The following is a 24559-nucleotide window of genomic DNA, read 5'->3' as shown; positions in this document are numbered from 1 at the left end:
TCCCTTTTGAAGCCGTCCATGCTTGTTAGCTCACTGCAGTTTTTATCTGCTTCACGTATCTGACAAAAATAGACTCTTGCCGTCACTTGGATCCCAACCTTTTCCATTAACAAAGCAGGGTGGGCTTTTTTGCCAGTTTCACTACCCTCCTCCCACTGCTGCAGTTCACTAATCTCCCTGAAATGCTACTCCTGGGAAACAGGGAACCCCCTCTCACCCCAGAACCTGCATGAGGGGTGGGTTGGAGGGCTGCCTTGTGCAGGGGTGGGTGGGTGGAATCTGGATATTATTGTTGAGATCCAAGGTCATAAATGCTCATGCTGTGTCAAATATAGGGTGAACCTATCATGCCCCTTCTTCCTTACAGCTATTTGGCATTTAGATTTTCTGCCAAACCTCTAATTCTGCCCTCGAAGCGTAAAAGCAAAACTGCATGCCAAACTAGACATGGGTTAGATGCCTAAAGCAACATGTTTTTTCCTTGTAACATTAGTGAGACATACCTGTGTCCCCACTCCTCCACTTGCAGCTGCTGGATGACCTTGGGCAAGCCATAGCTCTGTCAGAGCTGTTCTTGAAAAAGAGCAGTTTCTGTCAGAGCTCTCTCAGCCCCACCCACCTCACAGGGTGTCTGTTGTGGGCAGGGGAAGGGAAAGGAGTTTGTGAGCCGCTCTGAGACTCCGAGTGAAGGGCAGGGTATAAATCCAATCTCCTCCTCCTCCTCTTCGTCTTCTCCAGTTCTAGCTCCACACCACCGATAGGTGGATAATATGGGTAAGTCTGTGGGAAGAGGGGAAAATATGTACTGTAGAGCGGCAGCCCTCAGTCGAGCACCGTGCATTGTTCTGTTAAGTCTAGGAGGGCTGAATAAGATGTCTGGTCTGAGACCCAGACTGCCACCACCCAGTTGCAAAGCAGTGGGCTGCGGGCGTTGACTGCTGTGGAGAAAGAGGGTGCACTTCACCCTCCCTCCTTCCCACCCTTTTACTTCAGCCAACCCTTTTTCCTGGTCGCTTTTCATCCACACGAGGTGCCGGATGTCTGCTTGTCACATTTTTACCGGGCCTGTGTGTTGGAAGCTCAAAGTGCATTCGGTTTATAAATCTTTCCAAATCTCTCTCAAACCCCCAGAACGCAGGAGGGAATTATCTCTCTGGAACAATAACTGCTTGCCTGAGGCGATGTAAAAAAGTATTTTACTGAGCTGAGATTGTATTGGTAAGTTCTTGGCTCCTGGGAAACCCTTATGATTAAGTGAGCAGATCCCAGTCATCTTTGGGAGCTGGGAATTGTGGCTTCCAGCATCCACCTTCCAGTAAGTGGAACAAAATCTCATCTGGTGGTGTTGATTATATTGATACCACCCTCTCGTAAGGTTTGTATTGGAATTTCCTTGTCTCATTCAGTCAACAATCCTGTGATGTAAGCCCACGTCACATTACCGATAGAGAATTGAGGCAGTGTCCTGTCTAAGGCTATACAGTAAGAGCTGAGCTGGGCGTTTAAGTGGGTCTGAGAGATCAGTTTGGTTCAATATTGTTATTAACCCAGGCCAGGGGTTGCCAACCTTGTGCCTGTGGGCTCCATAGCATCCGCCAACACCTTTTCTGGCGCCCACCGAGCATTTTAGAAAGTGGACAGGACTGAGTTTGGGTTTTCCCCCCAACAGGGCTTCCGATTGGCTGTGCAGATTAAAAGGTATCCTGTTAAAGAGAGCTTCTTCCTGAAATGTTGAAGAGTTATTATTAGGGTTGTATGTAACCTTGATCCCTGGAATTTTATGGTTAGCCCCGCCTCCTTTGGCAGCCATTTTGTGGTCGGCTCTGCCTCCCTTGGCAGCCATTTTTTATTGCGCCCACCGCCTTTTGTCAGAATTCTAAAGGTGTCCACAGGCACAAAAAGGTTGGGGACCCCCGATCTAGGCACTAGGAAAGCACAAGCGCTCAAGTCGGAATAGCTCAGCGCAGCGTGCCAGCACTGTGGAGCAATGGCGGAGCTGAGAAATAGTCAGGTTACGAAGATGATCCGTGCAGGCAGGTGAAGCTGGAGGAATATTTAATTGGACACAGCGATGTCTGAGCATCTTTCAGACTCTTCTCTTGAATCCTCTAGTCATTACCACACTGATCTCAACCAGAAGCCTCAAGTGACATTGCTGAGTTCCGGTCTACTTTTTCCTTCAGGTACTTTTCTGATTTTATTTTGGATGAGCTGCTGGAATATGGCAGCCAAACCCTGAGAGCCGGCCGCTGGGAGACTCCAAAAGACTTGCGCTTCACCAGCAGCAATGGACTACGAGAGAAGGTAAGGTATTTCTAGAGTTAACTGCGGGGCTCTGGGAAGGAATAAGTTCTACTCTTTTGTGTTCTTTTCCGAGGACAGGCGCTGACATTATCGCTGTGGTGATTTCTGCGCACTTTGCCGTGGTTATCTAGGCCAAGCGGTCCATTAAGCAAGGTAACCCTGGGAAAAGTTCAGCACAAATTCCGTGATCTGCTTTGCTGCACTGAAAATTAGGTGGAAAATCAAGTGAGCAGGAGCCTCCCTTCGTTCACCGCTGGCCTTTATTGTTAGCAGAGGTGGGGAGCAATGCCATATTGAAACGGCCAGGACGTCAAGCCCTGTGCGATGATGCAAGTATTACGAAGTGTGCAGTAGTGTGCTCTGTTACAATGCAGGGAGAATGCTAGAGAGTCTGTTTCCGTATGTTTTGACTCGTATTTCCCCCACCATTCTTATGTCAGCAAGATGTTTGATGCAGACCTGGCTAGGCCAGTCTTGTCCGATCTTGCAGTCTAAGCAGGGTTTGCCACAGTTAGTACTCAGATGAGAGACCACTAAGGAAATCTAGGGTTGCTGTGCAGAGGCAGGCAATGGCAAACCACCTCTGAACATCTCTTGCCTCGAAAACCGTACAGGGGTGCCATAAGTCGGCTGCAAGTTGACGGCGCTTTCCATCCCTACCTTAGTCTTCTAATTTATGGAGCTTTCACAAAGGCAGCCGTAGGAAGAGCTCAATGATGCAAGGAAGTATTGTGTGAAAAGTGTTCCTCCACACTGCAGTTCAGGAGTCATGTGCAGCGAGGAGATCCCTGGTGCTTTTCAGTCCCTGGGTAGCGTTTGTAGGTTGCCCGTGGTATCACCGACTCTTCTACGGGGAAGTGCCGCGGCCTGGCTCGGTTGCTGTTCTCTTGGGGGGTTTTAGCTGGAGTTGCTCTGAGCCGGGAGGGGGGGGGATCTTGTTTAGCATACGCTCGATATGAACAGAAGGCAAAACAGGTTATCGCCTGAAAGCATATCTGGCTTCTACAAGGAAGCTCTTTGTTCTTACCCGTGCTCCTCCATGGCTGTACCAGGAAGCCCTGACAAAAGGGCTCAGCAGGGAATGCTTCCGCCTCATTGTCCGTATCGGCAGCAGTCCTTCAGGGCAGTTCTGAGCAGATTTCCCTTCCCGCCATACACTCTAGAGGTGGTCGTGGGGATCGGACTGGTCGCTATGGTGCTATTGACCGGACCCAGGACGAGGGCTCCGAAGGCCGCAGCCAGAGAGACCACGACTACAGAGATATGGATTACCGATCCTACCTGCGAGATTTCAACAACCAGGAGCTCACCAATGACTATGACGACTCCTCTGAGGAGCATAGTGTGGAGGTAAAGTTTGAAATGGGCCTCTGGGACGATATTCACGGGGGACTTTCTCCATCTGGGGGAGGAGGAATGCTGTGGCCTGTGTTGGTCTCTAAAATACTGTCTTCTTTTCCAGATTAGGAAGGATTTCATAACCAAAGGAGTCTGTAGGCAGTTGGCATAAATTGGAATGGAAACTAGCACTTCCCTCTTTGAGAGCCAGTTTGATGTAGTGGTTAGGAGCGCGGACTCTAATCTGGGAGAACCGGGTTTAATTCCCCACTCCTCCACATGCAGCTGCTGGTGTAACATTGGGTCAGTCACAAGTTCTCTCGGAGCTGTTCTCTCACAAGCAGTCCTCGAAAGTGCTCTCTCAGCCCCACCTACCCCACAGGGTGTCTGTCATGGGGAGGGGAAGGGAAAGGAGATTGTAAGCCGCTCCGAGACTCCTTTGGGTAGTGAAAGCTGGGGTATAAATCCAGTCTCTTTTTCGTCTTCTCTTTGCACTCCCCACCTGTAATTCTGCATCTCTGCCATGTTGGGGGTGGAAGTTAATACTAGATCTTCGCCTCATACATTGATTTCTTCAACTTGAAAAAACCCTGTGTCAATTGTGTGCTCTTCAGAATGGTCCGTCTAGCAAGTTAGGGAGCTGAGACAGAGTCTGTGGTTGATTGGGGAGGCCCTGGGGGTTGTGTGAAGAAAACACAGAGGGAAGACCCACACAGGTGATGAAACAGGGTCCGGGCTTGGGAAGTAGCTTTGAGCACCAGTAGGATTTTGCATTTTCTGGAGGAGCACCGGTCCCTGTCCCTCCACAGATGGAGGAGGCGAACGTAGCGGCGGGGCTGACGTTGCCAGTACGTGTGCCAGGAAGTCAGCCAGGTCTTGTCCTGCACAGCAGGGCCATCTTCGCTGTCAAGGTCGCCCGGCACCTCTGCTGTGCTGACCCCGCCCTCTTCCGTGCTGTTCTCGTCCAGGATCCCTACGAGGCCTCCTCCGGATCAGAGATGCAGCGCAGAAAACGGGACAGTCCCAATGAGCATCTGGGATATCCGGGGGATGGTGACTACCGAGATCAGGACTACCGAACGGAGCAGGAGGAGGAGGAGCAGAAGGCCAGCAGCATCATCATGTTGAGGATGCTGCCCCAGTCCGCCACCGAGAACGATGTACGTTCGTGCAGGGGTCTGGGCTAGGAGGCACCGCTCTCGGGCACTTGCAGCGGCTCACCATCGTTCCCCTCGCCCTCCCGTTCCTCTGGTGCCTCTTCTGCTTTTCAGTTGATCCCCCCAGGATTGTTGTTGTTGACTCCTCTGTGCTTCTCTGCAGATCCGGGCCCAGCTGCAAGCGCATGGATTCCAACCCCGGGAGGTGCGGCTGATGCGGAACAAAGCCTCAGGTGAGCTCCCGTTCGCAGTTTCCGCCTTCTCTTGATGCGGTTGTAGTGCTTCGCTCACCACATGGCACACTCCCAGCTAGTGGGCGGTCTGCCAGATGTGCATTTGTGTGGAATGGTTTGCCCTGTGGCATTAAAGCTTTAAGTTGCGTTCTCTGCTGTGGACATTCCCCCGACAACTCCTAGAAACCAGTCGAGCCTTCCGGGGAGACAGAAATACCCAGTGGTGTTGAAGCTTTGAGTCGCCAGCATCCTGTAGGCCTGGGGGATTCAGTCTCTTCCTTCCATATATGATTGGCCTGAAAGATAGCAGAATGCCAAGACCCAGTCCCGGCTCCTGTTGTTCCTCGCTTCTCCGCACACTGTGTAAATGTATGAACCTTCCGTTCCTGAGATCTGACACGCCAGGAAGCCTTTCCATATGAAGATCGGTTCTTGTTTTGTTTTCTGCTCTTCTCACTTTGACTTCTTTGCTTCTGTTGGGCGGGGGGGGGGGGGGGGAGGGTGAATGAAGGATCAGGACAAACCTTTGGATGTACACCTGTGTCTTCCATGTAGCACTGAATCAAATGTTCATCCTTAGCCATGTCTTACCAGATAACATTCACTCCACGGATCCTTTCCTGGATCTCAGCAGCCTAAATTAGGCGCCTTTTCTGCCCAAGTGCCATCTGTTGTGTCAGTTCTAGGCAGGCCCTGTACAGCTTTTGACCTGCCAAGCTTTCACGCAGCCTCCGAGCCATGTATGGCAGCTCGCTTTTGGATTCAGCCAACCTCCTGGGTTGTATTCCCCCTCCATCTGTTTTCAAGATGAAGGGTTGTCAAACATTTGTCGAGCTGCAGCTCTTGGCTGGTGGGCCGCGTTCGGCTGGGTGAGTCACAAGCAGAGCAGGCCTGTACTAAGGAAAAGCAGAATGGGGGGTTGGTACGAGGGTGTGCCGGTAGAGGAAGAGATACCCGTCCGCCTGCTCCAAGGAGAGACTATCAGGTAGTGTCCAGACTGTAGCTTGGGTCTCTTTTTTTTTAGGGGAACCCAAGCCAGGTAAGTTTGCTCCTCTCCAGTGTTACTTCTTGCATATCGGCACACACACTGCCTACAGGACAGGGTTGCATACGAAGGTGTGTATGTAAATATATTCCTCTCTATCTGCTCTTGTGTCGCACCTGGCCTGAAAGGAGCCAGCAGGTACTGCAAGATGGAGGGTACAGAAAGGCACCCTGCTTCCAGAGGCAGTCAAAGGCTGAGAGAAGCAAAAATGTTAACAGTGCCTATATATAGGCAGAGCATCACAAGGGCAAAGACTGCAGCCCCTGAAGATAAGTGCTACACGTAGCAGTATAATTACAGACTGCCTCTCGTCTGTCTTTGGTTTCTTTATTTAAAACATTTCATCCGCCATACTAGAACAACATTCTGGTTCCTTGCCTCACAACGTGATGCTTAATCCCAGTGTTGCTAGGGAAGAAAGTAGGAAAGAGTTTGATCATCACCTTACCTGCAGGTTTTATTTTTAGAAACCTTCAGGATTTCTGTTGGCCTCACACGAACCTGCCTGATACTAAATCAGAGAAGATCAGTATTGTCTACTCAGACTGGCAGAAGCCGCCCAGTGTCTCAGGCCGTGGTCTTTCTCATAACCTGCTGCCTGGTCCTTTTAACTGAAGGTCCCGGGGATCGAACCTGGGGCCTTCCGCATGCCAGGCTGAGGCACTTCCGCTAAGCCACAGCCCCTCCCCTCTAAGCACAGCGCACTGCTGCTTCTGTGCGTTGAGATTTATGAAAGGCAACGATCTCCTTTCCCCCATTCTTCTTTGCAGCAGCTCTGCGGATTATTTTTTATGGCACAGACGAGGTAGCGAAGCTTCAGGGAGTGGCCCAAGTCACACAGTGCGTCCAAGGCTGACCTCGAACCCTAGACTTCCAGATTTGGGTCCAACATCTGCAGCTGCCGGGCCCCTCGTTTTAGTCTTCCTTACACGACAGGGGGTTCGGCTTGGTTTTCAGAGGCAGCCCTTCCGAAGCTAGGCGAGCACCGCAGCTTGCAAGACAGTGGGTTGACCATACCAGCAACACATTGGAATAGCTGCCACCTCCACTGTAATTAGGAGTAGGTAGATACCAACAGCACCCAAAGAAGTGGCAGCGATAAGAGTAGTTCTCCTTAGAGATATCCGTATCTGCCAAGCCTCCTGAAGATACTGTGGGTCAACCCGATCAGGGCACAGGAGTGGGGAGACCGGACTCCACTGTCTCGTTCCCAGCCCCGGGAAGGAAATAACTTCCCCAAGGCTCAAACGGCAACAAGCAGCATCGGTATAGCAAAAGCGCTCCTTGTTCTGAAAGCGATCCGAAGGGCAGGCGCCTCCCGCCGGGCGACCAGCCTCTGCCCACTCCTCGCCCCATTTGGTACAGCGACAGGGGTGCGTGATGTTGGCTGGATCTGTTGACTAACACACTGCGTCTGTATCTGAATGCTGTCCTCCAGGTCAGAGCCGGGGCTTCGCCTTCGTCGAGTTTAATCACTTGCAGGACGCTACACGATGGATGGAAGCCAATCAGGTTGCTTTGCCGCACTTGAAACCCACAAGTACTGCCTACTGTTAAAATGACCAATCCAAACACCCGGTTCACGTGAACAAGCCCCGCCCCCTGCGCCCGCCCCCCCCAGTCGCCTTCCCCAAAGGGAATCACCGAGAAGGGATGGGGACGGCGCTAGGTCCGGAACAGTGCCGTCCTAACGCACAACAGACTTTGAAAGGCGCAATCAGGCTTAGGGCGGCACTGTGAATCGGACAGCCCATAAGTCTTTCAGTCTCAGGAATCCAAATAAGCCAGCAGGCACTGGAAGTTTGACTTCCGGGGTACTTCCCAGCTCTGCAGGAAGCGCTTAAGAGTCTAGGGACATTAGAAGTCCGGACTTCCCGAACTGCATTGACACAGGGAGTGGGTCAGCAGCCGGGATTAGCTTTTCCTCTTGGGAGAAATAACGAGGACTAGTAAATTGAGCAGGGTAGTGAAGAGCCAGGACTGTAAGTGGGGTAAATGGGGAGGGGGAGGCCTGGCAGGGTAAGGGAGTTCCTGGTAGCGTGGAAGAGAGGTTTCGAAGTCACGGCTCCTGTGTGCTTTCTTTCACTGTGGAAGTCCACATAATCCACAGTGCACTAAAGACTGGAGCCGTCCAAGGGTGTAGCCAAACAGCCTCATAAGGGTGGAAGCTGACCAGTCTGCTGGCTGATTGGTTCCCCCCCCCCCCCCTATCAGTCTCTAAGATACGATTCTGTCGTGGAGATGAGCTCCAGCACACCACAGCCAGGGTTTAGAAACGTTCCTCGGAGGCCTCGCCCTCCTCGCAGCCGCTCCGTGAGAACAGCCTGTCCGTGCGATACCCCCATGCTCTCTCCAGCACCGTAGGACCGCAGGGGCAGGCTTTTAGACCCGAAACTCGTAGCACCCGTTCTGAACAGAGGTTTCCAACGACAAATCTTATTTCCGAACAGCCATAAAAGTTGGTGGAAATGCACCCCTTGGCCCATACTGTGTGGGGGTTTGCCAGTCTTTTGTGCATTCATGGCAGCCGCTTCTGCCGTTTTCTCCTCCTCCTCCTCCTCCTCCTGTTCTCTCGTGTTGGCAGTGTAGCTGGGCCATGTGTGCGCGTCCCCAGTGGGAGCTGACACATGCAGCCCTGGCGTGGCTGAGACGATGCACTTTGCTCTTGGTGGGGGAGTGGAGGGGGGCGGGCGGGTTGCAAAAACGGGGATGACGGACAGGTACGGGTGAGGGGGTTCCTTCAGAGCGCAGCCTACCGCAGCGTGTGTGAGAGTTGGCAACGTGTTAATCCTCCAGGTGGCAGCGGGCCAGAGGTAGTCAAGACTCTTGCTTTGATCAGCACAGGATCCTAGCCTACGAAGCCTTGCCTTCCTACCAGAAGTAGCTTTTGTAAATCAGCCTGGCTTAGTTCTGTATATTTCTTAGGCCTGGTAATCTTGTCGGTAGCCTTCCCAGGGTCTGCAGTTGGCTCTAGTGGTACTTCCCCCCCCCTGAAGGCCGCCTTAGAAAGCATGCAGTCAGATTGTTATGCAGTTGAGTTGGGGGTTGTACGGTGTAGGCAAGACAAGGTAGGAAGTCGGAAGGACTGAGAAGCCAGCAATGCGCGTGGAGCTTAAAATCTTCTAGATTCCCAGATATTCCCACCTCTGGAGTGGGTTTACAGACAGAATTCAGGGGAATTCCTCCAAAGCATGCCCTTACACGGAAGTTGATGCGAGTGTAGCGAAGATGTCCTCTGGAGGAGGGAATGATGGTCCGCCTGGGGAAGAGGTGGAGGGTAAGGAATAGCAGCGTTGCCAGCTTGCAGGTCAGAGGATCAAGACAGGGGCACTCTAGAGGTTATTTGTACAGTGGTGTCTCGGAGCACGGCTGCATTCTTTCTGTCTGTTTCTCCTTCTCTGCCATCTTTCTCTCCCTCTCTCTCTCTCTCTCTCCCTCTCTCTCTCCGACACACTCCCTCCCTCCCTCACAGCAGCCGGATGTCCCAGTGCCTTGGGGTAGAGACAAGTGCCTCTGCCGGGCAGGTTAGGTGTGCGCTAGCCAAGTAGCCAAGCTCCAGACTTCTCTCGGCCTGTGCTCCCTTCCCTTCCCTCACCCCTCATCCATTCAGCTGAAGGGTTTGAACCTCTACTCTTTTCTGCTGCGGCAGTGATGGGCACCTCTCTCTCCGCCTCTGCTTCCGGAGTCTCATCGCGGCGTTTCTCTCCCCTGCAGCACTCCCTCTCCATCCTTGGCCAGAAGGTCTCCATGCACTACAGTGACCCGAAGCCCAAGATCAACGAGGACTGGCTCTGCAGTAAGGTACGCGGGGGCGGGTGGTCTGTGAAAAGGAGGCCGATCCTGGGAAGGGGAGCGCTTGGGACAGTGCGTGAGGCTGCTGCACAGCTTGGGAATATGCCAGGGCCGAAGGGCTGAGAGACGCGGCCGGGCTGTGATGTAGCTCAGGGGATGGACTGCTCTTCTACACACCAAGGGCGGAGTGAGAAATGTTTAGGGCTCTTCGTAAATCCCAGATCATGAAAGATTTGGAACACTCCTGGCAAGGATGTAGTGCCAGTTCGGTGCGGTGGTTAAAGTGCGCGGACTCTTAATCCGGGAGAACCGGGTTTGGTTCCCCAACTCCTCCACTTGCAACTGGCTGAATGACCTTGGGCAAGCCACAGTTCTGGCAACAGCTGATCTTGAAAAAGGGCCGTTTCTGTCAAGAGCTCTCTCAGCCCCACCTCCCTCACAGGGTGTCTGTTGCGGGGAGGGGAAGGAGTTTGTAAGCCGCTCTGAGACTCCTTTGGGTAGTGAAGGGCGGGGTATAAATCCAGTCTCCTCCTTCTCTTCTTCTATGAGATTTGGGAAGTGAGCCGGGGGAGTGTACGAGCAGACCAAGAAAGATTGGCTGTAGGGCTGCCGATCAAGATTACAAGTAACCATGGTGAAACTTCTGAGGTTGCACCAGAGCGTTCCAAAACGATTACTTAAGTATTCCTTGAAGATCGTTTCAGCGGGTAGCCACGTTGGTCTACGGCAGAAAAGCTAGATTTGAATTCAGTGGCAGCTTAGAGACGATGAGATTGTTGGGATATAAGCTTCTGAGAATCAAGGCTCCCTTCGTCAGATACTACTTGTGGCTGACCAAGGGAGCTTTGACTCTCCGAAGCTTATACCCCAGAAATCTCATTGGTCTCTAAGGTGCTACTGGACTCGAATCTAGCTCCCAAGTGTTCTTCACCCACCTCGAGGGCAAGAAATGCAGGGCAGGCCTTCAAGGGAGGCAGCTTACGAGCACGCACGAGCTGGCAGTTCTGCAGAAAAAGCCGCATTTGGTACGAAACGGCTTATTGGAGAGTCATGTACCATGTGTGGCAGTCAAGGAAAGGTGCAAGATTATATATATTCTCTCAACAGTGTGGAGTGCAGAATTTCAAGCGCAGAGAAAAATGTTTCAAGTGTGGAATTCCCAGATCTGGTGAGCTGACATCCTTGGATCTCTTTAGATCTATTGTCACCTGTAATAGAAACTTAACCTGCTAACTCAGTCTCTCTCTCCCCCCCCCCCCCCCCCCCCCCCCCCCATGACTCCTCCACTCTCAACAGAAGCTGAGCAGAAGCTACCCCCGGGTAGCCGCTTGGACCAGTTGGTGGCTCTGTCAGGCCGTGAGCTCAGCCAAGGCCTTCTGCCCCTCCCACAACCATACCAGGTATCTGCCGCCCTGTCTGCTCAGCCCGTGGCCCAGATGTCTGAACCTTGCGCCGAGAACGCAAACGACAGTGAGTATGTAGGGTTTGCGACTGATGCAAGAGCTTCTGGTTACGTGTCTGCTGTCCGACTTAGGCCCGTTGAATGTTATGGCTTCTTACGAGAAGCACTGAGGATCCTAGTGTCAGGAGGGTGCCAAGAACTTGCTGCTAGACTTCATCCTCCCCAGAGCACAGTTCTTTGTTGTACTCTCTGTGCAGTTCCCCCAAATGGCTTCTATGCCTGGAACATTCTAGGACTTTTGCTGGTGAATTGGTATGGGTGTCCCCCAATGCCCCCTCTAAGCTGTGGAGTCTTGTGAGCAAATATTCTACTTTGTGAGCGACTGGCATTAAAATTGGGAGCAAGCAATCTGGCTACTGCATAAATTAGTTTGCTCTGGAGCCATCCTTTCTGAGCTAAGAAAAAAATGTGTGAGCTGGAGGCTAAAAAACTGAGCTAGCTCACACTAACTCAGTTTAGAGGGAACACTTGTGTCCCCTTTCCTCCCCTGAGAGGGGAGTTTTGACCTAGCATGCATGCCTTGAAGATGGGACAGGCATCTTCTCAGTCAGAAGTCTTAAATAGGGATGGGCAGGAACCACATTTTTGTGGTTCTGTTTGTGGGTCATGGCTGAACCATGAACCCAAACGAACTGGGAGTTTGGTTTGTGATCCAACCCCATTTGGGTCAGTTCATGAGCAATTTAAAGATTCTGTTCCCTGCAGCTTTTCTTGGTGAGCAGAAAGCAGGGATTTAAATGGCCCTGAGTGGTGGGGAACTGCCATGAACTGCATCAAAATTCGTGAAAGTTCGTGGCAGTTCTTCAGATTGCAAGCATTGCTTCACAAACCACGAACCAGCCAAAATTTGTGACGCATTTTAGTTTGTCAGCTGGTTCGTGTCCATCTTTTATCTTAAATCCCTTTGGGGGCAAGTTCTGAGGCGCCCGCAGTCGGCTTACTGTGGCCTTCCTTCCTCTGACAGCTATCATCCTGCGGAATCTGAACCCTCACAGCACGATGGACTCCATTTTGAATGCCCTGGCACCCTACGCGGTTCTATCCTCCTCCAATGTCCGGGTCATCAAGGACAAGCAGACCCAGCTGAACCGTGGTTTTGCTTTCATTCAGCTCTCTACCATTGTGGTGAGTGGAACAAAAGACATGCTGTCTAGTCTGACCCTGGAGTTTGGTCCTGAGAATGCTGGGAGTCCAGTGAAGCAATTGACTGTGTGATTCTAGGAACATTTCCCTGGGATTTAAACCCCACTGAGTGGACTTGAGTAGGATTCTGAATAGGCATGCCTTTGATTTTAGTGTCTGTGCAATTAGACTGCTGTTAATTGGACGGGTTTGTGGAGAACTGGAGATGGGAATTAGATTCATGGACGAGAGGTCAGTCAATGGCTCCGGGCCATGGGGAGCAAAGGTAACTTCAGAGGAAGTGAACCTTTGACTACCACTGTTAGGAGGCAACATTGAGGGAAGACCTCGGCCTCTATGCCTTGTTCGTTGCCCTGCTGGGTGAGATGGGATGCTGGACTAGATGGACCACTGGTCTGATCAAATAGGGATCTTCTTACATTCTTGTGTTATTTTGGAATAAGGATCTTGCTGGTGAGCCCTCTAGTCTAGCAGCGTGTAGTGAGAGGGTGTAAGAACCGGTTCAGCCTTCACAACCCAGAGCCCACAATGTGATTTTTCTCCTTATTCGTTCTTCTACCTGACTTGGGACTGAAGGCCTGGAAGAAAAGAGGGGGAAAGGATCGAGAATGGACTGTTTCTAAGTCACTGCCTCCCATTTTGAAATAACCAGGTTATTTAAAAAACAAACAAACCCACAAATGAACACAACTGCAAATGTAGGCAAACGAATACCTATAGATTTGTTGAGAGCTTCTGTGCCCCTGGGACAGGAACTTGAGAGCATCCATGAGCTTCCCTTGTTCCCTGCCCACTGGCATTGGGGATCCAACGACAAGGCAAGCGCCCCCGTGGACAAGGGGCTGTGGGCAAGGCTAGAAGGCAGGTGAGGCAGGGGCTTCCTGTCCAAGACATCTGAAGCTCGGCCTGAGTGGGAAATTGGTGCTAGACTGGGCCCGCGCAGGCCAAATGTGTGTCTGCACCGAAAACATTGATGAGCAACAGTTGCAGGCAAGTGCAACTCTTGTTTTCTCACTGCGGTCTTTCTTCTCCTGTGCCCTTTCCCAGGAGGCAGCTCAGTTGCTGCAGATCCTGCAGGCCCTGCACCCGCCCCTGAACATCGACGGCAAGACCATTAACGTGGAGTTTGCCAAAGGGTCCAAGCGGTGAGTAGCGGGAGGTGCTGCGTCTGCCACTGGGCCTCCTGTCAGTGTCTTCAAAGACTTTAGTGACGCCCCCCCCCCCCCCCCCGACCCTCTCCCCCCCCCCCCCCCACGTGTCTCTCTCCCACCCTGCAGGGACATGAACTCATCAGACGGAAACCGCATCAGCGCCGCTTCAGTTGCCAGCACGGCGATCGCAGCGGCACAGTGGGCTATCTCTCAGGTAAGGCCATGTTTGAAGGGAGCGGGGAGGATAGTGCTGATAGATCTGAGGTGTTCATCTTAGAGGTGGGGACAGGTTGCGCATCACCTCGGAAGTTATCAGCCTGTATTTATTTAGTATATATTCCACCGGCTTCTTCACATATCAGAATGTTTGGGTTTTAGCCCAAGTAAGTTGTGCATAGTTTTTTCCCCCCCTTTTCTTTCCTATGACTGTTCCTTCAACCCAGTGGTCTTCAACAGCTGCTGAGAGTTTAAGGAATTAATGGGAAGCTATCCACATAACGATAGGATTTATGCAGCTGCTTCAGATTGTTTCTGTATTTCTGCAACGGTAGCCAAAAAAATTAGTGACCCTGTACGTAACCCATCTATCTAAATGGCTCAGTCGCCTAGACGTCTCAGCCGTTGGAGGAGCAGTGTCCTTAATAAGTAGGTGGGACATCAGCTCCTGTCTGAATTTTAAAAATTCAGGTCAGCTTAAAAGTACGTGGTCAATAGATTCAGTGCTATTTAAGGTTGCAAGTGTGTGCTCTCTCCGAGTATGGAATACGAGTGTATCTACCTGACAAGACTGCAGATGGCAAGGCGTTAAGACACGCCAATTTAAAGGCACATCTATATTTAGAATATGTTGAATCACAAAAATACATTGGGATGCGAACTGGTAGAGGGCTGCCAACCGTGAAGGTTGAACAAACTGTTCTTGACCTTAGCTGTACATTTATAATCCAGATGTTTCAAGCGAATTTCTATCAGATGTCTTAGTTCATTGACGTTTACTCTCCCCATCAATTCTATTGAAATCCCTATGCCAAATTCACCCATTTGTCCCAGTTGCTCTTATGACTGTCTAATAAGACCAAGCAAACAACTCTGGATCTGATTGCAGGATCTTTAGCTTTAAATAGTTTTCCGCTATACACAGTGTCCTATTTTTATTTTTGGGCCATCTCTTCATCTGATTAGGGTCCCTAAGGTGGTGCACATAAAACATTAGAACAATTTTAAACAACATTAAAATTATAAAACGATTCAATAAAAAGACATAACCCCAGAACCAGGGAAGAGGGCACATACCAATGTTCCGTCTAATCCCCCCCCCCCCCCCCCGAGTGGAGCAGGTCACATCTTGTGCAGAATATCACTCAAACTTTGTTCTGCTGCTTCAGACCTACATGGCTACTCACCGGAACAGAACTGCTGTAATCTTAAAATGAGCAATGGGCAGTGGAAGACCCCATGCAACTCCAGAGTGCTGCTGAGCAGGGCTTCCTGTGTTAATGAGCGGCCGCTCATGCGCACAGCTTAGAGGGAACACTGCCCATAACTCTTATTGGGGGTATGCCAAATGAAACAAAGTTTCACCCACTAGTGGAGGACACCAATAGAGGGGAAAAGGAGAATCTCCCCGGGGGGGGGAGTTCCAAAGTTTTGACGCCACTACCAAGAAGGCCCTTTCTCGGGTTGCCACCTGTCTAACTTCAGATGGGGGGGGGGGGAACCAAGGCAGGGCCTCTGAAAATGTCCAGGGTAAGTGGGTAATATGGGAGCAGGCGATCCTTAAGGTGTGCTGGTCCCAGGCTGTACAGGGCTCCTAAAGGTCCATACCAGCACCTTGAATTGAGTCCAGAAGCAAATTGGAAGCCAGTGTAGGTGGAACGAGACTGAAGTGATATGGTCTCTGCAATCCACTCCACTCTTGCTCTAGCATTCTGCATGAACTGCAGTTTCTGCACAGTCCCTGATGGACTGTGAAATATACTGAATTTCTTTCTTTTTTTTAAAAGATAATTGTTCCAAAATGACAACTTTATGCCCGTTCAGATACTACTAAATGGGAGCTGCTAGGAGTAGGGATGGGCAGAAACTGGGAAAATGGAGGTTTGTCAGGTCCCACGAACCAGGACGAACCTCCCCCGCTTTGCGAACAAGTTCAGGTTCGTGAGGTCCATGGATCTTCCCTTCCTCCTATCTGCTGGGGGCAGCTCCCCAAGGCCAGCAGAATGGAAGGGGGGATCTTCCAAACGCCATTTGAAATGGATGGTTGGAAGCGGGGTGGGGGACAAGAGGGTTCGCTGAAATGGCTTGCATCTATTTCAGCCTAATGAACCTCCAACAACCACATGGAGGGTTGTGGTTGTGTCGTATAGGGATGGGCATGTGATGAGGCTCACGAACCACAAATGGGGCCCTGTTCATGACAAATTTCAGTTTGTGATTCGGTTCGTGCCCATCCCTAGCTGGGAGAATTCACCTGTTTACCAGGACTGGCATTCACATTCTTTAGCTTTTCTGGCCTAGCTAGGCTCCGGGTTGAAATTTCAATGACGGACTTTTTGACAGGAAATCATTCTACCTTGGTGTAAGATCCCTTCCTCAGGCGGCTGGAAAAGTAGCTTTTCTACTTACCCACAGCAGAATGCAACAAACAAAAGCCATGCAATACCTTTCTATGCCCAAACAAAACAAATGCAACCGAGTGAGCTTTTCAGTTCTACAGAAACTTCAGGCTAGATGTTTCAAAGGGTGGTGGTGGGGATATATTTTAGATGATGATCATGAATCCCCACTGTCCGCTTCTTGGATAGAGTGCTTTACTGACTCCAGTGGACGCAGGGTGTGTGGCTGGAACCGGGCTGCACTAGGGATGCCAACCCTCCAGGTGGGACTTGGGGGGGTCCCCTGGAATTACAGCTCATCTCCAGACTACAGAGATCAGTTCCCCTGGAGAAAATAGATGTTTTGGAGGGTGGACTTGATGGCATAGTACCCTACTGAGGTCCCCGTCCTCCCCAGGCTCCACCCCCAAATCTCTAGGCATTTCCTAACCTGGATCTGGCAACCCTTGGTTGCACCCGCAGCCGAACAAGGCTATAGTAGTCAAAACGGATGCCATCCGGTTGGGAGCACGGAGACCTGCAGAAGTTTGTGTATCTAACGTCAAACAAAACACACAGCTGTTTTGTGGGACTTGATTCCAGCCACATCCCCCCCCCCCTTTGGAGTCGGTCAGACATTCCATCCAGGATGCAGACACGAGCTTTATGATTATGGCCTCCTCTTTTTTTGGTTCGTTTTCGTATTCTAACACCTAGTCTGACATCCAGTCTGATGAAGAATTCCGCAGAACTCAACACCTTGCATGCTGTTTTTGGTTGGTCAGAATGCAACCAGTTCTGGTGAAGAAAGGGGGGGGGGGAACAGTCTGGAGTTCATTCACTGGATTTTTTTTTTTTACTCGCCCTGATTGGGCAAAGTTTATTATTATTTTTTAACAATTTACATAGAAAAGAGCCATACATTTTAAAACAGCAAGCCGATTATCTCGCTCACATCATCATATTTGCATACAGCTCCCCATTTCCCCCCCTTGTTTTATTTTGTATTCAATAACATACACTATTACACCAAGTATCTATTCCCTTTGTAAAACCGATTCATCAATATTCTATCTGCTACATTTCATTTTATCAGTACTATACTATTATTATTCTATTTTATGTCAATATAAAAACAATAGAAAAGAAACAGTCATAACTTATCAGTTTAACTATGCTAAAGAAAGCATATATTTCTTCTAAATTAACAATCTATTCCCTTTAAATATTCTTTCACATTTTTAACACTGTTAGTTTTCAAAATACCATTAACTAGCAGGCCTAAACATAATAAGTTATATTTTCCCTTCAATCCAGCTAGAGCATTCACTGGATTTTTTTCTCCCCTTTGAGGGCTTGCCAAACCCTGTGCCTCCTTTGGATGTGACAGAAGAATTTTTTTCAAGATGCTCGTTCACTGGTTTTATACCTTGCATATATAAAAACATGCCGATTCCTAACAAGCTGTTATTTTTGGGGTGGGGGTGGGGTGGGGATGACAGAATAGCAGATCGACTTACCTTTTCCCAAGGGGGGGGGGAATTCCCTGCTTCATTACTTTCCTTCTCACTGGACGCTTCCAACAGGCATCACAGGGTGGCGAGGCAGCCTGGGCGGGTCAGGACGAGCAGTCTGTGGATTACGGTTACTACCAGCAAGACGAGGCCTATGGTGCCCAGGGTTTGGAGGGCACGGCATATTCGCAGGCGTACCCAAAGGGCTCCCAGCCGCAGGGCGGCACATCTGTGGCAGTGGCTGCTGGAAAGGCCGAGAAGGGCCATGGCGAGAGCCTGGGGACAGGTAAGATTCCCCTGCCTGCTTCTTTCTGCTTTCTCTGTATGCCTTCCTTGCTGTCTGCAACTCACTGTCTCTGTTTTTTGTCTCTTTGTTTGGCGAAGGAGGTGAGACATCACTGGAGCCTGGCGTGCCAGGCATAGACCCGGTGCCTGTCGTACCGGGTTTCTCCCGTACCAGCCAGACCTCAGCTGTGCCGGTCACATACCAGTCAGCTGGCAGCAGTGACGGGGCGAGCTCTGCCCAGGGAAATTCAGCAGCTGCTCAGGTACGATAAGTTTCTCTGTGAACTGAACCAGAGCTCAGGGGTCTCGCTACCTACCCGACTCTCCGCTCATCCTCCTGTGTCCTCTCCCGTAGGCTCAGTCCTACACCATTGTCTCGCCGGCTGTGCTGAAGCCCGACGTGCCCAGTGCTTCTCAACCCACTGGCGCCACTCCTGGAGCATCCGGCGGCGGCACGCATCTGCCTGTGACCGGCTCTGCAGGGCAAGAACCTTACACGCAGTACCGTGAGTCCTACTTAAGAATATCAGAAGCAGAGCCCCGCTGGATCAGACCAGGGGTCCATCTAGTCCGTCGTCCCATCTCACACAGTGGCCAACCAGTTCCTCTGGATGTCCAGGTCCAGGGCACAGAGGTCGAGGCCTCCTCCTGATGTTGTCTCCCGGCACTGGTATTCAAAGGTTTACTGTCTCCGTAAAGGGTCATCATGGTTAGTAGCCACTGATCCTCCGTGAATATCTCAGATCTTCTGATAGCGAAGTTAGACAATCTTTGGCTACTGAAATCTGGTGACTGGAGCTGAAAAGGGCCCCCAGGTTTGAAGGAAAATGTGAAATGTGAAATCTAAAAACAACCACCACCAAGCATTTGGGGCTTTACAAAATCTGAAAACGATCAAAGGAGCTCCTGTAGCTTTAAGCAACAGATTCCTTCAGTGGCTGTTGCTAGGTATCCACAATATGCCAGGCTGGGTTCTGTCAGTAGAAGGGGGGGAGAGGCAGGTCCTCTTCCAGGGCTCTTTTGGCCTTTGAGGGGAGGACTCATTAGGGCCAGGCTGGGAAGTTCCTGGAGACTTTTTGGTGGAGTCTGAGGAGGGCAGGGTTTGGAGAGGGGAGAAGCTTCAGCTTGATGTAATGTCATAGGGTCCACCTTCCAAACCAGCCATTTTCCCCAGGGGGGGAGATCTCAGTTGACCTGATTCAGTTGTAATTCTGGGAGATCTCCAGGTCCCACCTGGAGGTTGGCAACTCTAATCCTGGCAGCAACCTGTGGCTGACTGATATTAGCTAGAGCTTTCTCAGTAGCAGCCCCACTTTGGTGGAACAAGCTCCCAGGGGAGATCAGGGCCCTTTGGGATTTATTACAAGTGAATTTCCCAGCCTGGAGCTGGCAACCCTAAGTCAGGGAACTGATCTCTGTACTTGGGAGATCTGCTGTGATTCTGGGAGATCTCCAGCCCCCACCTAGAAGGAGAAAAGGAAGCAGGAAGAGAGGAGAATCTGTGGGGGCTTTCAGGAAATGGAAAGAGAAAATAATGGGAGAGGGGGGAGTGAGATGCCCCCCACAAGTCCTTGTGGGTTCCCATTTATCCCCTTCTAAAGTTGTCTATGCTTGTAGCCATCACTACATCCTCTGGCAGTAAATGGGAGGGATGGAGGGGGGGGGTGTTGAGCAAGGGTAGGGAAGGACCAGTCTAGGTGCAGGTCCCACTCCCCTTTTGGGAGCCGGAAGGCAGTTACTGCTAGTTCACATGAGCACATGTAGCTGCCTTATACTGAATCAGACCACTCACTGGTCCATCAGGGTCAGTTCCCTCTTCTCAGACTGGCAGCAGCCTTCCCGTGTCTTAGGCGGAGGTCTTTCACATCACCTGCCTCCTCCTGATCCTTTTAGCTGAAGGTGCCGGGGATCGAACCTGTGACCCTCTGCCATGTGAAGCAAACGCTCTGCTGCCGAGCCACGGCCCCTCCCCGAGCTTGAGAGACGGGGGAACAGGGGTAGGGCTTGCACGGCCGAAGCAACAGCGTTAAGTTCCACTCTCTCGCTCTCCCTACCTCCAGCTGTTCCAGATGTCTCCACCTACCAGTACGATGAAACCTCCGGTTACTACTATGACCCCCTGACTGGCCTTTATTACGACCCAAATTCCCAGGTAAGCTGAGCTTCAGCGCTCTGTGTGAAATGTAGTGTTGGTTTGCAAGCACACGGAGGGATGAGAAATGCAAGCTGAAACCTCACAGTACCGTGAGTCTTCATAAGCAAGCAGATACTGTCAGATGGCCCAGACTAGCCCGATCTTGTCCAGCCTTGAAAGCTAAGCAGGGTCGACCCTGGTTAGTACTTGGATCGGAGACCACCAAGGGAAGTCCAGGGTGACCACACAGAGGCAGGCCATGGCAAAGCACCTCTGAATATCTCTCACTTTGAAAACAGCCATAAAAGAACATCAGAGAAGCTGTGTTGGATCAGGCCAATGGCCCATCCAGTCCAACGCTCTGTGGCACATAGTGGCCAAAACACCGGTGCCATCGGTAGGTCCACCTGATGGACCAGAACTCCAGAAGCCCTCCCACTGTTGCCTCCCAAGCACCAAGAATACAGAGCATCCCTTGCCCCAGACATAAGAACGTAAGAGAAGCCATGTTGGATCAGGTCAGTGGCCCATCCAGTCCAACACTTTGTGTCACACGGTGGCCAAAACACCGGTGCCATCGGTAGGTCCACCAGCGGGTGTGACTTGATGGCCCTTTCCACCACCACCGTGAGAGGCCTGAACTTTAGCAATGATTGCGCCTTGCAGTAGTTGTACTATTTTGCATTGGCACAGGCTGTGGTACAGAAACAGTCCAAATCTCTCTTTCTCTCTCTCTCCACAGTATTACTACAATGCCCAGACGCAGCAGTACCTGTACTGGGATGGCGAGCGGCGCACCTACATCCCAGCCTCGGACCAGACATCGGACGGCCACAAGGATGGGGGCGGTTCGGGGGGTGGCAAGGAGGGCAAAGAGAAGAAGGAGAAGCACAAAACTAAAACAGCTCAGCAGGTGAGAGCCGCCCTCTCTTCCCTCGCTGCTTGCCTGAACCCCTTCCTATGCCTGCCCCTGTCGGTTCTCTGCCCTGTCTTCCAGGCCCGACACAGACACCCATGAAGCTGCCTTATACGGGACCAGAGCCTGGGTCCTTCCAGGTCAGTCTTCTCTGTGACGACTGGCAGCAGTTCTCCAGGGTCTCCATCATGGCCCGCAGCAGCACCCACCTTATCCCTTTAACCGGAGGTGCCGAGGATTAAATCCAGGCACCTGCATGCAAAGCAAAATACTTCACCACTGCTCTATCACAGCCCTTTCCCTTGAATGGCTCTCCTGGGTTTTGGCGGCAACCAAAATTCCTTGCTGCCCACATGAAGCTGCCCTTTATAGTCAGAGCCTCTGTCTTTTGACGTGACGGTAGTCTACTTTGGCTGGCAGTGGGTTCCCCAGGGTCTCAGACAGAGGTGTTTAATACAGCAGGAACGTTTTAACTGGAGATGCCGGGGATTGAACCAGGCTGTTACTGAGGGCAGAGGCTCTGTCACTGGGCCACAGCTCCCCCCCCAAAAAAAACCCCCACAACACACTGTGAATTCTGTTTCTGACGCTGTAGACCAGTGTATCTTAATCCTGGTGCCACGTCAGATTTCTCAGAAGGCTTTGACCTTCAATAGAATAGTCTTGTCTTTGAACTGGGCAAGTGCGGTTTAGTTAGTTATCCGGTTTTCATGATGGAGATGGCAGAAGAGCACCCACCTGTCATGGGGGCGAGGGGAGAGCCAGTTCGGTGTAGTGGTTAAGTGCGTGGTAAGTGCATGGACTCTAATCTGGGAGAACCAGGTTTGATTCCCCACTCCTCCACTTTCAGCTGCCGGATGACCTTGGGCAAGCCATAGTTCTGACAAGAGCCGTCCTTAAAAGAGCAGTTTCCGTCAGCTCTCTCAGCCCCGCCTACCTCACAGGGTGTTTGTTGTGGGGAGGGGGAAGGGAAAGGAGTTTGTAAGCCACTCTGAGACTCCAAGTGAAGGGTGGGGTATAAATCCAATCTCCTCTTCTTCTACTTTGCCCGGGTGTGAGTTCAAGCAAACCACGGAGCTGGGAGCTGTGACCGAAGGGCTGTTCCTTCTCGTGAAACAGTTAGGGGAAGAGAACCGTTTGGGAGCCTCTTGGGGCCTTTCCAGGGACATTCTCCCACATTTGCTTCAGCCCCGTTTTGCAGCCTCCGGTCAGGAGCCTTCTTGGGGATAGGAGGGGCTCCCTCATTCTTCACCTCTTTCTTGCAATCTGTTTTGGGGGCTGCAGATCGCCAAAGACATGGAGCGGTGGGCCCGGAGCCTCAACAAGCAGAAGGAGAACTTCAAGAACAGCTTCCAGCCCATCTCCTCCGTACGAGAGGATGAAAGGCGGGAATCGGCCACGGCCGACGCTGGCTACGCCATCCTTGAGAAGAAGGTAATTCCTCGGGCCGTCTCCCCGTCCCTCTCCAGAACCGTAACGGGTCGTGCGTCTCCTTGCGGTGGCTGACTCCTGAAGCTTGGTACTCGAGAGGTTCAGTAGCAAAACCATTAAAAAAATAATATATCTCTTGCCCAACACAGCAGGTCGAGGTTAAAAACAGCACACAGACACGTGTGCTTTAGCACTTGAAAGGGTACACTTTGAATAAAACTTGGTTGGTCTTAAAGGTGCCACTGGATTCAAACTTTGTTCTGCTGATGCAGACCAACACGGCTCTACCCACCTGAATTTCACACATAGTAAAGGTAAAGGTTCCCTTGCTCGAAAGCCAGTCGAGTCCGACTCTAGGGTTGCGGTGCCCATCTCCGTTTCCAAGCCGAAGAGCCAGCGCTGTCCGAAGACGTTTCCGTGGTCATGTGGCCGGCATGACTAAACACCAAGGCGCCCGGAACGCTGTTACCTTCCCACCGAAGTGGTACCTATTTATCTACTTGCAATGTCTTGCTTTCGAACTGCTAGGTTGGCAGGAGCTGGAACTAGAGATGGGAGCTCACTCCATCATGCGGCACCCGGGTCTCAAACTGCTGAACTACTGACCTTCCACATATTTCACACATACATAAACACAAAGTAGTCTTTTTGAAGTACTGAAGGACGAACAGATATTCCTAGCAAAGCCTGTTGGTGAAACGCGGGGAATTTTGGGAATTTTAACTGAGCAATAAAATATGATGTTACCTGATTTTGCACCATTGGCCTCGGCCTTATTTTGTATCTCCTGTGACTGGTGCGGCCCTTTTATTTTCTTCTTGTTACAAGGGAGCGCTTAATACAGACTGAGTGCTGCCAGCATGGCTTCAGGGCTTTTTGTGGCTGCTGGACAGAGAAGAAGTGATAAGGCTTTTGAGAATCTAAATATTAGGACAGATAGAGAGGTTCCTCAGTGGAACAGGCTTCCTTGGGAGGTGGTGGGCTCCTTCTTTGGAGGTTTTCAAACAGAGGCTAGATGGCCATCTGAGTCTGCCAGCAGTGCGGATTCTGTGAACTTAGGCAGATCTTGAGAGGGAGGGCAGGAAGGGTTGCCTCAGTGCTTAGTTCTCGTGGCCCTTTTTTACATGCCCAGGGAAATGCTGATTGCCACTTTGGGGTCAGGAAGCAATCGCTGCGGGTGTGGAGGGGGGAGGTATTTGTGAGTTTCCTGCATTGTGTAGGGGGGTTGGACTAGATGACCCTGTGGGTCCCTTCCAACTCTATGATTGTACAGTGTGTTGTTTGTGTCCCTAGGGGGCGCTGGCTGAGAGGCAGCATGGCGGCATGGACCTGTCCAAATTTACTGGTGACGACAGGCTGGTGAGTCTTTCCCTGTCAGCTTTCTCTGCCTTTTCAAGCCCTTCTGGGTCTTCACTCTAGATACAGAGTAGGGGTCTAAGAACGGACAAAGGAGCGGATCTGGCAGCTTGTGGGTTTCCTATCCTGCTACAAAAGGGAACAGGGTACTGAAAAGAGTTGGGCTGGGAGACAGGATTCTCCCTCATGGTTTTCAGTGGCTAGTGGGAAGTCTTTAATGCAGAACCTTCCGAAGCGAGGGCTACCCGAGAGCCAGTCTGCAGTGTTGCTCGTTCTGCAAACACCTCTGTATGGTCCATTTGCCCTCTGCTAATGGGTTGTATAGGTCAGGGGGTCCCGACCTTTTTGGTCCTGTAGCCACCTCATTGGGGGGGGGGGGGGGCAGCCACAAAATGGCTGCCACGGCGTCTCTTCAGTCACACAGTAAAGTCCTTTGTGTCGTGGCGGCAGCAGCTGCCAAAGCATCGTTTAAAAAAGATCTGTACAGCCAGTAAAATCTCCAGTGGCCAGTCAGAAGCCTTGCTGGATAAAAGCCCAACCCACTTTCTAAGAATACCCCATAGGTGCCGGGAAAGATGGTGGACACCCTGTTGGGGACTCGTGGCATAGGTCAATCTGAGGGAAGGCAGCAGTGGGGCCCTTGAAGCAGGCCGTCTGCCTGTTCCTCCTGTTGCCGTGACTCCCAACTTCACGGTCTGCAACCT

At 51.3% G+C, this 24559-nt stretch overlaps 1 protein-coding gene across 2 annotated transcripts in view; it reads left to right on the top strand.

Moving 5' to 3' along the window:
- RBM10 (RNA binding motif protein 10) overlaps positions 1–24559 on the top strand; it is a 36273-nt gene that overhangs the window by 8285 nt on the left and 3429 nt on the right. Inside the window, exons 2-19 of one of the 2 annotated variants that reach the window (XM_015406171.1) lie at positions 2184–2304; positions 3468–3654; positions 4611–4802; positions 4963–5032; positions 7516–7589; positions 9792–9878; positions 10977–11037; positions 11166–11339; positions 12296–12456; positions 13522–13619; positions 13752–13839; positions 17806–18019; positions 18118–18281; positions 18374–18524; positions 20079–20170; positions 20895–21065; positions 22353–22502; positions 23793–23858. In XM_015406171.1, the coding sequence (XP_015261657.1) occupies positions 2288–2304; positions 3468–3654; positions 4611–4802; positions 4963–5032; positions 7516–7589; positions 9792–9878; positions 10977–11037; positions 11166–11339; positions 12296–12456; positions 13522–13619; positions 13752–13839; positions 17806–18019; positions 18118–18281; positions 18374–18524; positions 20079–20170; positions 20895–21065; positions 22353–22502; positions 23793–23858 (2217 nt within the window). In that variant the 5' untranslated portion in view covers positions 2184–2287. Of the gene's footprint in view, positions 1–2183; positions 2305–2429; positions 2458–3467; positions 3655–4610; positions 4803–4962; positions 5033–7515; positions 7590–9791; positions 9879–10976; positions 11038–11165; positions 11340–12295; positions 12457–13521; positions 13620–13751; positions 13840–17805; positions 18020–18117; positions 18282–18373; positions 18525–20078; positions 20171–20894; positions 21066–22352; positions 22503–23792; positions 23859–24559 lie in introns of those variants that run through there. The other variant, XM_015406172.1, reaches the window with a different exon arrangement.

The sequence above is a fragment of the Gekko japonicus genome, unplaced genomic scaffold, assembly GCF_001447785.1.
Source record: "Gekko japonicus isolate JY-2015 unplaced genomic scaffold, Gekko_japonicus_V1.1 scaffold1076, whole genome shotgun sequence".
Taxonomy (NCBI): Eukaryota; Metazoa; Chordata; class Lepidosauria; order Squamata; family Gekkonidae; genus Gekko; species Gekko japonicus.
This window is presented reverse-complemented; position numbering and strand designations above follow the sequence as displayed.